This window comes from Ailuropoda melanoleuca, chromosome 4 (genome assembly GCF_002007445.2).
Source record: "Ailuropoda melanoleuca isolate Jingjing chromosome 4, ASM200744v2, whole genome shotgun sequence".
Lineage (NCBI taxonomy): Eukaryota > Metazoa > Chordata > Mammalia > Carnivora > Ursidae > Ailuropoda > Ailuropoda melanoleuca.
Window position 1 is genome coordinate 8,861,390 of NC_048221.1, and position 16,715 is coordinate 8,878,104.

The 16,715-nt window shown below is 60.8% G+C and overlaps 1 protein-coding gene across 1 annotated transcript in view; it reads left to right on the forward strand.

Moving 5' to 3' along the window:
• Positions 1-6: 6 nt before the first annotated feature.
• The window catches only part of NFIX (nuclear factor I X), a 97,170-nt gene continuing 80,461 nt past the window's right edge, over positions 7-16,715 (forward strand). Inside the window, exon 1 of the mRNA XM_034657863.1 lies at positions 7-80. Coding sequence (XP_034513754.1) covers positions 54-80 — 27 coding nt within the window. The 5' untranslated portion in view covers positions 7-53. The remainder of the gene's footprint in view (positions 81-16,715) is intronic.

The following is a 16,715-nucleotide window of genomic DNA, read 5'->3' on the forward strand; positions in this document are numbered from 1 at the left end:
CGGGCCTCCCCTCGCCGCGGCCGGCCGCCGCGCTCCCGCCCGGGCGCCCAGCTATGTACTCCCCGTACTGCCTCACCCAGGTACCGGCCGCCGCCCCTGGGCGACCGGGGAGGGGAGCGGGCGCAGGAGGCCGGCGGGCGGGAGGGCGGCCGGAGGGGGCGCGCGGTGGCCCGGGGGGAGTGAGCCTGTGGGCTGCCGAGGGGTGCAAGCCGTGCTGTGGGCAGTCCCCGCACGTATGCGGGCGTCACGGTGCGCGTGCGACCCTGGCCACCGGGCGGACTCCTGGTGGGGGCTCTGGGGGTGGCCGGCTGCGTGCGTGGCGCTGCCCCTGGAGCGAGGAGCGGGAGTGCGTGTGTGTGTGTGTGTGTGTGTGTGTGTGTGTGTGTGNGCGCTCGACTGGGGTGCGGTGGACTCCCGCCGACCGGTGGGCGACTGTGGCGTGCACCCGGGCAGCGTGGCCGCTGGCAGTGGTTGCGGGGGTGACAGAGTGGCAGGGGGTGGTCCCGAGGGCGCAGAGCGGGGACTGGGTCCCGCGGCGCTCTCTGGGGCGGGCGCAGCTTTTCCCGAGGGTGGCAGCGGCCGGTATGCGTGGCGGCGGCCCCTGCGTGCAGCCGGGGTGCCCGGGGCCAGCCGAGCGGCCCGGGCGTCGCCCCAAAGTCTTTGTTCAGGCCTCACATGGGAGCGGGGCTAAGAAAATGGCGGGGCTCCCAAATTTCGGAGGGTTAGGGGAGGGGAGGGAGGGGCGGGCGCGCTGCCAGCCGGGGCCGCGCCTCTCGGCCGACCCTGGACGTCGCAGCCGCGGCCCCCCCACCGCCCCAAACTTTCCTCGGCGCAAACTTTCCGGCCCCAGCTACCCCGGCTGCGGCGCGGTGGACCAGGCGGGCCGGGGGAATCCCATCCTGCCGTCCGGAGGCGGGAGGGGCGGGAGGCAGCAGTGGATGCCGCCGACAGTGCTGCGGCCATGCCGTCGGGTCAGCCGCAGGCACCACAGAGCCGACCTTGGCGCGCTGCGAGAGCAGAGCGCGTCCCGCCTCCAGCGAACTTCCCTGCGCCGCGCTCTGCGGCGGCAAAAGCTCGGGGGATGCCTGCCCTGCCACTCCACCTTCCCTGGGCTGTGGGCCCAGGCTCCGAGAGGGCACAAGAACTGTCCAGAGTCTCACAGTGGCCCTGTCAGCGCTGCCTGCGGGGCCAGGCTACTGCTGGCAACACGGACTCCGAAGAGGGGACACGGGGGCTGCCTAGCCCTGCCTGCCAGCAGGGCCTGCGTGTGTAAGGAGAGGCTTTAGGCCAGGCCTGGGGTCCTAATTGTCTCCTCTGCCCAGCCTGAGCCCTGCCAGCCTTCTGCCAAGTGTGCCCACAGATGGGGGTGGGAGTCCAAGTGAATATGGCTGCTACCAGGTGGCGGTGTGTGGCGAGGGGCAAGAGAGGTTGTCGGGGTTGTGTGTCAGCTGTGGCCGCATCACACTCCTATATACACAGATGGGAGTGCGTATGTGTGTGTCAATCTTGGGGTCTGCATGTGGCTTCTGTGGGTTGGCGGGGGGCAGGCCTGCATGGTATGGACGTCTGTGTGGCCCAGGGAGCAGGTTTTCCTGTACAAAACCGGGTGTGAGTGTTGGTGAGGGTACACAGGCACACGTATGTATCACAGTGTGCATGTAGGTGTAAGCAGGCACTCTGGCCACTGTGGCAGCATGGGGGACCCCCCCCATCTGTGCCTCTGACTGACCAGTCACTCTACCTTGGGCCTTGTGACAGCCCTGCCCACCCAGCGGGGTCTGAGCTGTGGCTGCCTTTGGAGTATGCTTGGCTGGACTACGTGCTGGTGTTTGGGGGGCCTGGTGGGATCCAGACCCCATGCTTGAGTAGCCCCTTGCCCACCAGCTACCCGCCCAGCAGCCTGGCCTGCGCCCGAGGCCTGGGTAAGACTTGGGTTCCTGGGAAAGAAAATGCCAGCCAGTCCACTGGTGGTAAGACTGGGAAGGGGCTGGGGTAGCATCCAGACTCAGGGCCACGGCCAAGGCTTGATGCTGTGACACCCCAGAAGGGAGCAAGGGCTCAGCTCAGTGTCACAGGCCTGAGTGTGCCAGGGTGGATGGGGAGGAGAGTGGGCATGGTCTCTCTGGGCTGCACCCCTCAGCTCTGTGCAGGTGGCTGCTGTCAGCTGGTCAGCAGGGTCTGGTCTACCCCCCCAACAGTCACATCTCATGGATCCAGAGTCTCTGTTTTTACAAATCTTTCTGCTTCCATAAGTTGCCCTGCCAGTCTCTGTCTTTTTCTCTGTCTCTGTCTCTATGTCTGGTTGCTCTGCCCCTTTTCTGTCTCTGTCTCTCTTTCTCTCTCAGCCTCTGTCCTTCTGTATCTTTGACTGTCCCTATCTCTCCCTGTCTCTGTCTCTGACTTTGGTTCTGGCCCCATCTCTGCTTCCCCCCCTCCCCACGAGTCTCGGACTCTCTCTGTCTCTCTGGCCTTTCTCTCTCTCTCTCCCCCTTTTCTTTTTTTTCAAACCAGAATTGGCTTCGATTTTAAAGTCAATAAATGATTGAGCAGGAACGAGCTTGGAGCAGCGGGGCCCTGGCGGGGAAAGGCACTGTGGGCGAGGGGGAAGGGCGGGGGGGGGGGGGAAATCTCCTTCTGGAAAAAGCATCGAAATCCAGGGCGGCTGGGCGGGGCGCTTGCTGTAGCTGCTTGAGCCCACCGCAGCCGAAGGCCTGAGTCCTTGGCAGACAGCAGGGGCTGGATGGAGGGGACCCCTTCCCCAACAAACAGACACACACCAGAATGAGGACATACATATACATCACCGCCGCCCCCAAAATGGGGACATAAATGACCTGCTCGTGATGATCATAGAGACACATGGCCATGGAGGAACCTACAGACACAGGAAATGGTGGCCCTGTGTTCGCTCCCACCCACGACACACACACATAAACACACACGCGCACCCGCTTGAGATGGGACGTGTATATCGACGTGGGCTCACGAAGACACAGCGATGCCTCCCAGATACACTCCGATACGGGCTGACTCAAGTGTGTGTCCACTCCTGTGCTAGCTCACACAGACTCAAGGACAGATGGATGGACAGACACGCTTTTATAAGACGTAATGCTGTTGGCTCACCTGGGTGTGTATGTAGACATGCATGCTTGCCGACATTTCCTGCCACACAGCCACATGAGCAGCAGAATTTCACGTACCCTTGTCTCTGTGCAGCCGCACACACAATCCTTCCAGGGAAGGGGCTATGGGCTGGGGCCTCCCTGATGCCCCCGCCTCAGCTATCGCCTTGGGTCACTGTGGCCACCCTTCTGTCCCCCTGATGCTGTTGCTCCCCATCCTGGCGCAGTGTAGGGCCCCCTTTTAATGGTGCCTTTTCTCTCTGGCTCTGGCCTTGTCTGAGATGGAAGTGTGTGCAGGCATGAGCTGGGATGGGGCAGGCCGTGTCGGGCTACGTTGGACGCCGTAGATAGATGTTTTGAGTCTGGACCAGGCCACGCTTGGAGCCAAGGGCTCTGCTGGGCTAATTTGGGGGGCAGGATTCTCCCTTCTTGCTGGGTGCTGGAGTCGGGGTCTTGCCAAGCCAGGAATGACTTGTGTGGCCTCAGGGGTCCCAGATGGAGGGTTTGAACTCTGGCTCTGCATCTTCTAATCCTGTGACTTGAGCCGCAGATTTTCCTGGTCCGTAAAATGGGCAATAATAGCACTTATCTTTCAGGCTGTGATTAGGCTTAGCGCAGTGCCTGGCCTGGAGCATGTGTTCAGGAAATGCAACGACTTGTTGTCATTTTGGTTATCATCATTCGTTCACCCCTAGGCCTTCCCAACTGAGGGAAGAGTTCTTCCGGGGAGGGGGGTGGAAGGCAGGGTGGAGCACCTCCCAACCATAGAAGTCCGAGTAGACTGCCTGGAGGAGGGAACAAGAAAAGCGTTTGGGAGTAAGGAAGCCAGCTCACGGCCTAGCTCCTTTCCCTTGGGTGGAGTCCTATCAGCCAGGCAGAGGGCAGCAGGGGTACAAGGCAGGGAGAGATGATGGGGGGGGAGGGCAGGGGGCAGGAGGGGAGAGACAAGCCCTACACTGCCCCGTGGGGACCAGATACCTTTTTGGGGGGCCACTGGCTGCCCTGACCGTTTCCCTGGTCTCGACCCTGACCTCAACCAGGCCCACTTTGGGGCTGGGCTCTGAGGCCTTGTTCTGGAGCGTACAGGAGTGTGTGTGCACACGAGTGTCCACATGTGAGAGGGGCAAAGAGCCTGGAGTTGGGGGTGGGTCCTGATGATGGCTTCAGGGACGTCTGCCTGGCTCCAGAGCTGTTTCTGCATTTGCGCATGAGTCGGTGTCACCCAGGTCCACCATGGGGCTAGGATGCGTATGGGGGATCCTATGTGGGCACCTGGCAGGGTCAGGCAGTCTCTGTGGGTGTGTGCAGGGGGTGGGCACATGGCTGTGGCTGCCAGTGAAACTGCCCTGGTAGTGAGTTTCTGATCGCTAACTTCCGTGTTCAACCTGCTGGGAGCCTGGCCTTTTTTGTCGCTTGGTCCTTCTTCTCTCTGCTCTTGAAACGCAAATTTGGGGTCTCTCGCTTCCCTCCAGCTGGACCAAGAGAGGCAGAGGACGCACAGACACTTGTGTTTTCCTCCAATGAAGTGCTGAGGATGGGGCTTCTGTCCGCCCCCCAGCTGGGGTAGGGGAAAGAAGGGTGTATATTCATTTTCCTGTCCCCAAATCCCCAGATGTGGAGTCAAAGGAGCCAGGAAGGTGGCTGTGAATGGCTAACTGGGTTCTCGCTGATCCACGTGCGTTCGCTGGTGTGTTGGGCTTTAGAGCCACCATTTTGCTGCAGATGGCCATGTGGCCACAAACGTCCACATGGGTCCCTCTGCAAGTGTCCCTGTGTCTCCCAAGCGTCCATCATTGGGTGCTGCCTGCCTGTGTCTCCAAGGGTCATCCCAAGCTCCATCTCTGTGTACCCAGGAACAGTGGGGTTTGAGGTGTGTGTCGCTGTGTTTACTGGGTGCCTGATGTCATCTTTGTGTTGTGGTGCCCCCCTGACATGTCAGTGTGCAGCTAAATGTGTTCTCTGGATGTCTGACTGTCACGGCAAAGGTTGTATCAGTGTGACTTCCCATGCATGTCGACCTATGTCAGCAAATGTGTCAATGTCTGTGTCTCTAGGTATCACCTCCCCCATTGCATTTTGCATGCTGGGCTTGTCCCTGTGACCGCCAATGTGTATCTCACCCAAGGGCCCCTCTCCTTGGCCCCCTTTGGCTTTTTGGCAGCGTGTGAAATGCCCACTATGGTGGCCAGGCTAGCGGCTGGGAGCAGGCCGGCCTCTCCATGGCTTCCCATGAGGTCGGGCAGCCGTGGTGGCCCTGCTGTGGGCCCCGCCCGTGCCCCTGGCCCGGCATGGACAGAAGCCCGTTGTGTGGTGAGGTGCGGGTGTGTGTTTGGGCCGCCCACAGGCCTCCCTCTGTCTGCCGGGTGCGCATTGATCTTGGCTTCTGCCTATGTCCGTCCTGGCCTGGCCAGCTGGGTTGTCCGGCTGTCTCTGCGGGCCTGAGCCCTCCGCCCCCGCTGCCCCCACATTCAAGCCTGCCCTGGGTCCCACACCTCCCATGCCACCCGCTGTCCCTCTGAGGCTCTGAGAGCTCAGATTTGGAAACCGAGGGCCCCCCCTTCTTTCTCTCTCTCTCTCTCTCTTTCCTCCCTCTCTCCTCCCCTCCTCCCGCTCCCTCTCTCCCTCTCTCTCTCCTCCTGCCAAACGCGTCTTGGCTCCGTCTGAATATCTCTCCTCCTCGATTTTTGGCTCCAGCTCTGGGCGCGTTCACTAAAAGAAGGGCTAGCTCCCCCCTTCCCTGCCCCCCCCTCGCTGCCTCCCCCCTCCTGAGGAGCCCCTCTGAGAGCGGGAGTGGCCGTGCGTAGGGGCCTGGGCCCCCCAAGTGGGCTTGGCCAAGGGGGCACAGGCCTGATGGGTGAGGGGGCTGGGTGGATGGGGCCTTGCAGCCTGAGGGGGGCAGCAGCCAGGGTGACTGTGCTGCCTGGCTGGCCTGGCGGGCAGGTGGGGAGGGGTCGGGGGCATGGAGCTGGGGTGTCTGGCTTCTGGTGGGGCTGGCAGGCCTCTGTGAGGCGCAGCTGTGCCCAGAACTCGGAGCTGCGTTTGCCACCACTACCGATGTGGCTGCGCCAGCCGGGGAGGGGGAGGCGGGTGGCGGGCACTGCGGCGATCCGTAGCCAATGGGAAGCCAGGGTTGCACTGGGGAGCTTTCCCCCTACTGGGGCCCCACCCTGAGGGGAGCTGGGGGCGGTGGCCAGCAGTGGGCAGGGGGCAGTGCCACCACCACTGCCGAGGACCCTGCCCCCTTGGCTGAAAGCTCAGTGCCAGCCTTCCTGGCACGGATCGGGCAAGGGCGGGGGTCTGTCCCCACCTGAATCTGTGGGAGCCGAGCTGGAAGAAGGGGAAGCTCAGAGGTGCCCCCCACCCCCTTGGCCTGGGGAGGCGGCTTTCAGTCTGGAGCAGTCAAGACCGGGGGGTGGGAGCCCAATCAGCCAGGAGATTCCATCCAAATATTGGCTTCAGTAGAATCATCTTGGGGGTTTATTCTGGGTCCATCTCACACAAAGTCGTACACTGTCACTGGCACATGTGGGCACAAAGAATCATGCTGTCACACGCAGGCACAGCACACCTTCCTAAATCAGGAGCACACAGACACAGGCGGCCCCACACAAAGAGACTTGCCTTTACACACAAACACCTAGAGATGCCCACCCCACCCGAACACATCGGCGCGGGCTACCCATGCGGGGACGTGCACACGGCCACACTGGGTCACACAATCACATGCCACGAGCCACACAGCGCAGACACATGCCTCGCTGTTGCCAAACACACGGGACTATGGGTGTTGCACGGACCCACAGACCCTCGGCGAGAAGCACATGGCACATGCACGAATTAACACTGTCAGACACCCAGAAACATACACACGAGCACGGTTCCACCCCCACCCACCATCAGATACAGAGGCGCACATGCACACAGCCACGCACTCTCAGACACACAGCAATAGGCACACACTTGGCAGTGCCTGGGAACATATTTGGTCATCACACTTTGAGGGGAGTTTGCTACTGGCACCTAGTGAGGGGAAGCCAGGGACCCCGCCCAACACCCTCCAGAGCACAAGACGCCCCCACCACAAACAGTGATCCAGCCCCCGATGTCAACAGTGCGGAAGTGGAGAAACTCAGCCCTCGTCTTGTCAGACACACACAGTAACACGCACGCAGGCACCACGGACACCCATTACATACATGCGGGTTCACATGTGCACGCACACACACGGACAAGACGCTGCTGCCAGTGCCATACACACAGTGTGTTGCTCATCAGGACCCAGGTGCTGTCACAAATGCAACCCCATCCCCCTACATAAGCCCAGGCACAGACGGTGTGGCGTTGCAGTCCCGAGTTGCCCCAGTACATGTGGATGAGCGTCACGCCCACACAGGCACTCACACCTGGGTTACACCTGGCCCTGTTTGGAAATGGCGTCTGAGCGGGGAGACCTGGACTCCTCGAGCCTCCCCTCTGCCTGCCTGCCCTCTGGCTGTCTTTGAGCGGCTGATTCCACCACCCTGACCTCTCCTGATGGAATTCGGGACTCTGAATCCCTGTGCTGGTTCGTCACAGCCTGGGGGGAGAAGCCTGCGAAGCCACATGCCTACACTGGCCCAGGACACCCCAGTCCTCTAGCCTAGCGGCCCCACTCTGACTGTCCAGCTTCTGGAAGCCATCAAGACAGTCTGGGATGGAGGCAAGGCTACTTTCCGAAACTCTTGTCCTCCGTGGGGCTGTCTCCTTAATCCTCTGGCCTTGGACTCTTCATTTCTGACTCTGGAGAAAGAAGAGAGACTGCTGGCAGAATTGCACAGAGAGAAAGCATTTTATAGGTTTATAAGGAAATGTCCTAAACACTAAAGTGATGGCTGAAGTGTGCTCTATGCTTGCTGGGTTGCACCCTGTGCTCAGTGCCTTCCCAGCTTGTCCCCAGAATCCTTCCTTGTGAGGCAGGTGTGGCAGGGGTGTGTGTGCTACTGTGTGTGGCTGACAGTATAATAAGTAGGGATTCTCTAGTTCGGCACTGTTGGCATTTGGGACATTTGGACATTATTAGGAGAGCGGGGGCTCTGAGCCAGCTTCCTGGGTTGAATCCTGGCTCTGCTGTTCACTAGCTGTGTGACCTTGGACAAGTCACTCAACCTCTCTGTGCCTCTAGATTCCTCTCACAGGGTTATGGTAAGGACCAAAGGAGTTGGCTTATAGAAAGTGCTTTAAAGTAGTGCTTGATGTGAAGTAAGTGCTTGATTTTATAGATGAGAAGCTGAGAGAAGAGATATCCAGTGCCAGGGTCAAGGGCTAGGAGGTGATAGAGCCTGAGTCTCTTCTCTGATTGCCACCACTCTAAATCTTACTTATGGGACAGAATGCAGCTGATCCTCTGGCCTTTACCAAATTTCAGAGTGGGCCTGTACATCCCCACACCCCCCTGTGAAGCTTGCCTCAGCTGTCAGCCCTTGCACCCTCCTTACCACCCTGACCTTCAGATCTTCTTCCATTCAGGCCTCAGAGTGAGAGTGGGTGGTCGGCTCTGCACTCGCTCTGCACCACCACTGGCCAGGCTTGCCTTCACTACCCTGACAGGGCGTGATGCCTTCTTCCACACCTTGCTGGGCACCCAGCTGGAGCCCGAGTGCTGGGGGTGCCGCTGGGGGCCTGTGTATTCCTTTAACAAATATTTACTCAGCACCTCCCGGGTGCCAGGCCCTGTTCTAGGCCCTGGGGGCTCAGCAGAGAGCAAAATCAGCAGAGGTGCCAGCCCCGGTGGGAGGGCAGACGGTGAACCTGATAAACAAGGGAGTGTCCAGTACTTGAGACAGTGATAGGTGCTAGGAGGAAAAGAGCAGGTAGGGCCCATGGAAGTGCTGGGCCGCTGCTGTTTTAGCAGAGGTGGTCTGAGAGGCCTCGGGGCGCAGCGCCGACCTGCCACTCAACGTAGCTCAGCCGCAGATCAAGTATGGCCTCTCTGGCCCTTTTCCCTCTCAGAGGGGGCGGTCTGGAGGTCAAGGGTGTGTGGCTCAGCATGGTTGCCCCCACCGTCTGCCCCCAGTGCACAGCCTGTTGTTGCTGCAGCCTGAGATCATCCGTTATCCGTACTCGTGGATACACCGTATGCTGCCCGCCCAAGACCGGGACACAAGATGGCCGGGGTTTCTCCTGTATAGAAACTGGGCCTCGATGGGCACCCGGTGTTCTCAGCCCTGCTGCTCTGAGCTGGGGGTGGGGCGGGGGCAGCTGGTGGCCCGGAGTGGCACTTCCACCTGGGCCCCTCGATTTAGCTCCCCCGGGGCGGGCCCGGTTTATTTTTACCCCAGCCCGTCACCTTGGCAGTGCCAGGCCGCGCCATCTTTGTAGGGTCCTGCCCACTGCTTGAGGGGACCTGGCTTTGTCTGTTGGACCTCTAATTTCCGCTGGACCCCCATCTTCCTCCACCCTCTAAGTTCTAGACATGAGGGTTCTGGGCTGGGGCTGGTGGGGTCAGCGCTGCCGGCTGGCAACCACCGTGCCCAGCCTGGTGGCATTTGGTTTGGCGCCCTGCCTGCCCGCCACCCCCACCCCATGCCCGGGCAGAGCCCAGCGGCTGCTGCTGCCAGTCTCCATTTCAAAGCTTGGTGTGGGGGTGGGGGTGAGGGAGCATTGGGCGCCTCCCGGCCCTCTGCCTGTCCCATGCCACCTGGGGCTTGTCCCCCCATGCCTGCTCCCTGGAAGGCCCTGGACTGCTTTTCTCGCTGCCCCTTTGCAGCCCCGAGCTCAGCGAGGATGCCCGCCTGGCTTCCATCTTCCCTGCTCGTTTCCTCTCTTGCTTGCCTGCTTGCCTGTAATGGCTCACCATTTTTGGCATCTCCTCCTCCTCCCCCTCCCATAGGCACCAACCTCACTTCCAAACCCGCCATTGCTGGCTCTCAGGCCTTCTCTGCTGCCTGGGGCTGGGACCCTGGAAATGAGAGTTTGGGAAGGCTGGGTATGTGGGCTTTCTGGGTGCGTGCGTGCGTGCGTGCATGTGTGGAGGGGGACACATGCTCTGAGGCAGCTTGTACAACCTGCCTCAAGGCTGGCAGAGCTGGGCTGCAGAAAGGGGGCAGCACAGAAAGTGTAGACCCTTCCCTTTCTAACCAGACCTAGGGACCCAGAATCAGCCTCTGGGCCACCAGGAGACCAGGGTGGGCATTCTTGCCAAAGTCCAGGGCCTGGACCGGCAAAAGCAAGGCTTTATCTGTGGGGTGTCCAGATCCTTCTTCCCCCCGGGTCTCTCTAGGGCTTCAAGATTCCTGTTCCTCCTCTCTGGAGCTTTGGGGAGGGGAACTAAGCCCCATGTTGGGCACTCGTGCCCCCAGAGGGGCAAGGGACTTCGGAGGAACCGGTTTACTCTGCCCCCCCCCACCCAAGCCCGCTGCCCGGGCCTCTCTGCCTCTCTCGGCACTAAACAAAGTTTGCTAAGTAACTTCAAATGTTATTTGAGGACGGCCTGGCCTCAGCCCAAGGCGGCCCTGTGGAAACTTGTTTTTCGCTGCCGAGGCTGCAAGTATCAAAGACACACTTTCGGGGGGGGGTGCTTCGATGCCTCTCCCCCCTCTGTGGCAGGGGCTGGCCCTGAATGGACACACAGACGCACAGAGGCCTGCACCGACAGAGGGACACATACATCATGCTGTGGCTTGCACACCAGACACACTACAGCCGTGGACCACAGCCCATACCATAACACACAAAACATACACGTCCTGACACACCAAGAGGGGGGCGGGGTTCACAGGGTGCTACCCCCAGCCCACAGGGCCTGGGATTTTTCCAGGTGGTGAGGTTTCTCAAAACCCGAAGTTCTGTATCCTCAGGTCTGCTGGGCATGAGCTGGTGTTCAGACAAGTCCCTTCCCCTCTCTCAGCCTCAGTTTCCCCAGCTGTAGAGGGAAGAGGTGGGCCAGGGTGGTATAAGAAGTGGAATCCCACACTGATTAGGAGAGTGCCTGGCTTTTCTCCTCCCTCAGGCAGGGTTGATATGAGGAGAGAGTCCCTAAAAGCGGGATCTGAGCACGGAGCCTGGGGTACAAGCAGTGCTCTTAAGCGTCAGCTGCCAGTCCCGATCCCCACAAAGCTGATGTGTGTCCACCCCTACTGGAGGCCCCAACCTCAACCAGCTCTGGGTTCTCTAGGTCCCAGGCAAGTCTCTGGTCTTCTCACCTTCTCCCTCCATTTTTCTCCCGGCTTTTCTTGAGCTTTCCCCAAATCCCTCCCTTCTCTTGGTCTCCACCATCCCTGCCCAGGCCTGGAGCTCAGGAAAAGTGTGGGAAACGGGCTTGGGGTGTGTGTCCCTCACCAAAGCCAGCCAGACCCGGGGTTCTCCATGCCCTGAGATCCCTGAATGACCCTTCTGGGGTCCTCCGAACCCAAGCAAGAAGCTGGGGGGGGGGAACCTGAGTTGACAACAGTGGGTGTAGGGGAGGCTTTATCACAGGGTCCCTCTGACCTGTCACCTACTAAGGTTTGCAAGCAAGTGGGGTCCCACTGGACACAATAGAAAGGCCAAGGCCTGAGGGACACTGGACCAACTCCCCATGGTCCCTGAGAGCCTCCCCCTTTCACTGTTAGCCAGAGCCTCACTGAGGTAGGTTTTCGGGAGTCCCCCAGTCCCAGCCCCACACACTGCCTCATCTCCACTCACAGTCGGTACCCGCAACACCCCGCCACCCGCAGTCTGTCGCGCAGTGACAGCCTGTCACAGGCACTGCCGCACACCGGCACAATCTGTCGTCCACGCACAGTCTCACACACAACCTGTCACACACACACGCACACACACACAGCGGCACAGTCGCACGCACAGCCAGCCTCACGCGATCACACCAAGCGTCACAGCTTGTCACAGCCATAGACTCCTCACAATAAAAATAACAGCTACCAACTCCAGAGCAATTATGCCTGGGCAGCAGGCGTAGTGTGTGTGTGTGTGTGTGTGTGTGTGTGTGTGTGTGTGTGTGTGCGCGCGCGCGCGCGCATGCGCCCGCATGACCTCCCGTAACCCTCCCAACATAAGGCAGGTATGAGTAACCTGTTTTACAGATGAGGAAACAGAGGCCAGAAGGTCAAGTGCCAAGGTCATGGGGCTGGAAGTGGGGGAGGGAGAAATTAGGCCCCCAGGGGCAAGCAAGGCTTAAATAGGTCACCCTGCTTTTCAACTCAGTCCTATTTAGCCTAGACTCCCCCTCCTGGCCCTCCCTGTGGGAGTTCCCTTCCCATTCCCCAGATGGGCAGAACTGAGGTTCTAAGCAGTCCAGCCAAGAAATGGGAAGGAGCCTCAAACTGTCTGCCCTCTGCTGTGGAAATGTGAGCCCTGCTCTCCACCCCAAATGCTGTTTGGCTCTCCACTCTTCCTGGTGGCTGGATTCTGTGTGTCAGAGCCTTTGACTGGGGCCAGGGTCTCAGTCCATGGGGTGGGGGTGAAGGAGTGGGGGAGTGGGGAATTGGCAGCTGTAGGCACCAGGGAAGTCCCTTCAGCCCAAGCCAGGGCCCAAAGTCTAGGGTTGCCCAGCACCCCTACTCCCCAAGGCTCTCCGCATTCCAGGACGATTCCTCCTCCTCCTCCTCTGCTGCCCGCCTTCCCTCACTTTCCCCTTCTTTGTTCCACCCCTGTCGGCTCCCCGGGGCTTCCCCCATTAGAGCTGCCTGGCCAAAACCAACACGCCTCCAATGACTTCCCACCAAGGCTGGCTGGGCAGCTGGCCCTGCCCCCTGGCCTGCTCAGGGGTTAGATACAGGCTCTGCTGGCCTCGACGGTGGCCCCAGCACACGTGGCCGCTCCTCGGGGGCTTGAAAGCACATGCGCACAGCCCCCGTGCAGCATCCTGGTGCACCCTGGCACCCGCATGCCCGTGTCCGACAACCCAGCAGGGCACTCAGGCAAGCTCTAGCGTGCGCACATAAGCACACTCCGGCACAGAGGCTCAGACGGGTCTCAAGGACACCCTTGCCTGGCACCCCCACGGGGATCCCAGGCATCACTAGTTTACATGCACACACAGGCCTGACACCCTAGTGAGACTGCCAGGAGCACACACGCCCATAAATGCGACCTTGCCCAACATCAGATGGGGTCCCGCTCACACTCACATACACACACACCACATGCACTCCCCTGCTTGTGCCCAGACCTGACTCTGAGCACAGGTACTGCCCTGTGCCCCCATGGGTGTGCTGGGCTCAGGTGGGTCGGGCAGCCTACAGGAGCTGCTGATGCCCACACACGTGGCTCCAGGCCCACGGAGGTACACACCTCCCCAGCCTGCACACGCGTGTGTTTCACGTGAGCCGCACACCTGCCAGGCCGCCCAGGGCACCTGGCTCCAAAGCGNGGTCCCAAACCTACAAACCCTTTTAGCCAAGCAGGGACTGGGTCCAGGCGGCAGCAGCCTTCCCCCTTCCCACTGTGGACGCCCCACGTTCTTAAAGGCCGGGCCACACCAACGAATCCTGCAGCACTCCCCGAAACACAATCGCGGGGGTGGGTGCTGGCGGCCAGACGTTGCTTTTTGGTGTGTGTTTGCTGTTGCTGCTTAAATTAATCCTGAGTGACGGCCCACAATTCCTCTCCACAAAGAGGCCATTTAATGCCCCCTCCTCCGGCGAAACTTCCATTTGCCCCCCTGAGTCCAGCTTGGCAGCTCAGACCCTGCGCTGCCCTCCTGGCCTTCCCCTCAGGTGCGCCTGGGGCGGAGGCAGATTCCCCTTGCGCACCAGGGACCTCAAGAGCGAGTGGGTGGATTTTGGAGGGGTGGGAGGTATCTTAAAATAGAAGCGCATTGCTGAGCAGAGGTGGGGCGGGGGTTGTCTCAGGACTCCCTAGATGGTCCCACTGCCCAAAGGTAGCGCTTTGATGCCCCAACCAGGCCGCCTCCCGCATCGCCCTGAAGATATCCCGCCCCCTCACCATAAGCCAGCGCATCGCGTCGTATGCCTTTGCAAACCCCGGCAGAAATGTGGCACCCGTGCCATGCACTAGCCCCAGCATATGCCCCTTGCCAGGTGCCCACCGCCTACGAACTCCTTTCATTGTCGCCTCCAAGGTGTTCTTTTCGTGAGTGGCATTCTCGGACCCGCTGTAATTAGCTCTCGCCCGGGGTGGGGTGGAGGGCACAGGAGGGTGGGGGTCGTGGGGAGGCCACCCCTGGGCTCAGACAGAGGGAGGGCTGTGTTCTTTCCACACGGCAGGACACGGGTGCTGACGGTACGGTCACCTGCACCGCACACCACGGGGTGGAAACGACAACGACAACATACCCCTCGATGGTGCGGATGACCCTGGCGCCAGAGCGCGGTTGGCCCTGAGCGGGCCGTGCGCAAAGTCCGGCGTGCGCGTGCGCGGAGGCAAAAAGGCGGGAAGGCGTCGTGCGACAAGCGCCTGTGCACACGACGGTTGGGTCATTTGGGCGGAACCGCGCCAGGCGTTGAGCGAGGAGTGAGGACCACTGCCCCCGCGGGCAGGTGAGGGGAAACCGGGAACAGGTGGGAAGGAGCGGAGGCAAAGAATGACGCCCCTGCGGACCCTGAGGCCGGGTCCCTGCGGGGTCCTTGCCTCCCCTCCCCCGCACGGAGCGGGCGGCTCTCCCTTCCACCCGGGCGCGCGGCCTAACCCCTGGCGGCGACAACCCAAAAGTGACCCCGCGTGGCGTCGAGGGCCTGCCGGGTTCGCGTTCTGGGGCCCTCGCCATTTGCAGCGGCAGAAGCCGCTGCCAGAAGGGGCTCAAATGGCGGCGTTTTGGCCTGTAAGCTGGTTGGGTCCCCAGGCGCTCCGGGTGGGGCTGTGGGCCGCCTTTGCCCAAGTTCCCTCTTTCGTGCCCATCCGGATACCCGACAGGGGATAATGCGCGCGAGGGCTTTGGAATGAATGCGATGTTGATGATTCCTGTTATTCTTTAGTCGCGCGGAGGACTTTTGGGGTTAAATGCCCCAGAATCTGCGGGCAACCTTGGGGCACCGATCTGGAGAGGGTCCCTTTTCTGCCCCCCGTCGTGCGCTGCGGTCGCGGCCTTNCGCGCGCGCGCGCGCATGCGCCCGCATGACCTCCCGTAACCCTCCCAACATAAGGCAGGTATGAGTAACCTGTTTTACAGATGAGGAAACAGAGGCCAGAAGGTCAAGTGCCAAGGTCATGGGGCTGGAAGTGGGGGAGGGAGAAATTAGGCCCCCAGGGGCAAGCAAGGCTTAAATAGGTCACCCTGCTTTTCAACTCAGTCCTATTTAGCCTAGACTCCCCCTCCTGGCCCTCCCTGTGGGAGTTCCCTTCCCATTCCCCAGATGGGCAGAACTGAGGTTCTAAGCAGTCCAGCCAAGAAATGGGAAGGAGCCTCAAACTGTCTGCCCTCTGCTGTGGAAATGTGAGCCCTGCTCTCCACCCCAAATGCTGTTTGGCTCTCCACTCTTCCTGGTGGCTGGATTCTGTGTGTCAGAGCCTTTGACTGGGGCCAGGGTCTCAGTCCATGGGGTGGGGGTGAAGGAGTGGGGGAGTGGGGAATTGGCAGCTGTAGGCACCAGGGAAGTCCCTCAGCCCAAGCCAGGGCCCAAAGTCTAGGGTTGCCCAGCACCCCTACTCCCCAAGGCTCTCCGCATTCCAGGACGATTCCTCCTCCTCCTCCTCTGCTGCCCGCCTTCCCTCACTTTCCCCTTCTTTGTTCCACCCCTGTCGGCTCCCCGGGGCTTCCCCCATTAGAGCTGCCTGGCCAAAACCAACACGCCTCCAATGACTTCCCACCAAGGCTGGCTGGGCAGCTGGCCCTGCCCCCTGGCCTGCTCAGGGGTTAGATACAGGCTCTGCTGGCCTCGACGGTGGCCCCAGCACACGTGGCCGCTCCTCGGGGGCTTGAAAGCACATGCGCACAGCCCCCGTGCAGCATCCTGGTGCACCCTGGCACCCGCATGCCCGTGTCCGACAACCCAGCAGGGCACTCAGGCAAGCTCTAGCGTGCGCACATAAGCACACTCCGGCACAGAGGCTCAGACGGGTCTCAAGGACACCCTTGCCTGGCACCCCCACGGGGATCCCAGGCATCACTAGTTTACATGCACACACAGGCCTGACACCCTAGTGAGACTGCCAGGAGCACACACGCCCATAAATGCGACCTTGCCCAACATCAGATGGGGTCCCGCTCACACTCACATACACACACACCACATGCACTCCCCTGCTTGTGCCCAGACCTGACTCTGAGCACAGGTACTGCCCTGTGCCCCCATGGGTGTGCTGGGCTCAGGTGGGTCGGGCAGCCTACAGGAGCTGCTGATGCCCACACACGTGGCTCCAGGCCCACGGAGGTACACACCTCCCCAGCCTGCACACGCGTGTGTTTCACGTGAGCCGCACACCTGCCAGGCCGCCCAGGGCACCTGGCTCCAAAGCGGAATTCAGGTTGTTGGGGGAGGAGACCGGGAAGCGAAGGCCTAATTCCCACCACCAGCCGGATTTCTCTTAGAACACCCGCCTCCCCAAATGTCCCTGGGGTGAAGGTGAGAGCCCTAGAGCTGCTACTCAGTGGTGCCCCTGCATGTGACATATTTATATTGGAAATTTGTACCTTTGTGTGTGTGTGTGTGTGTG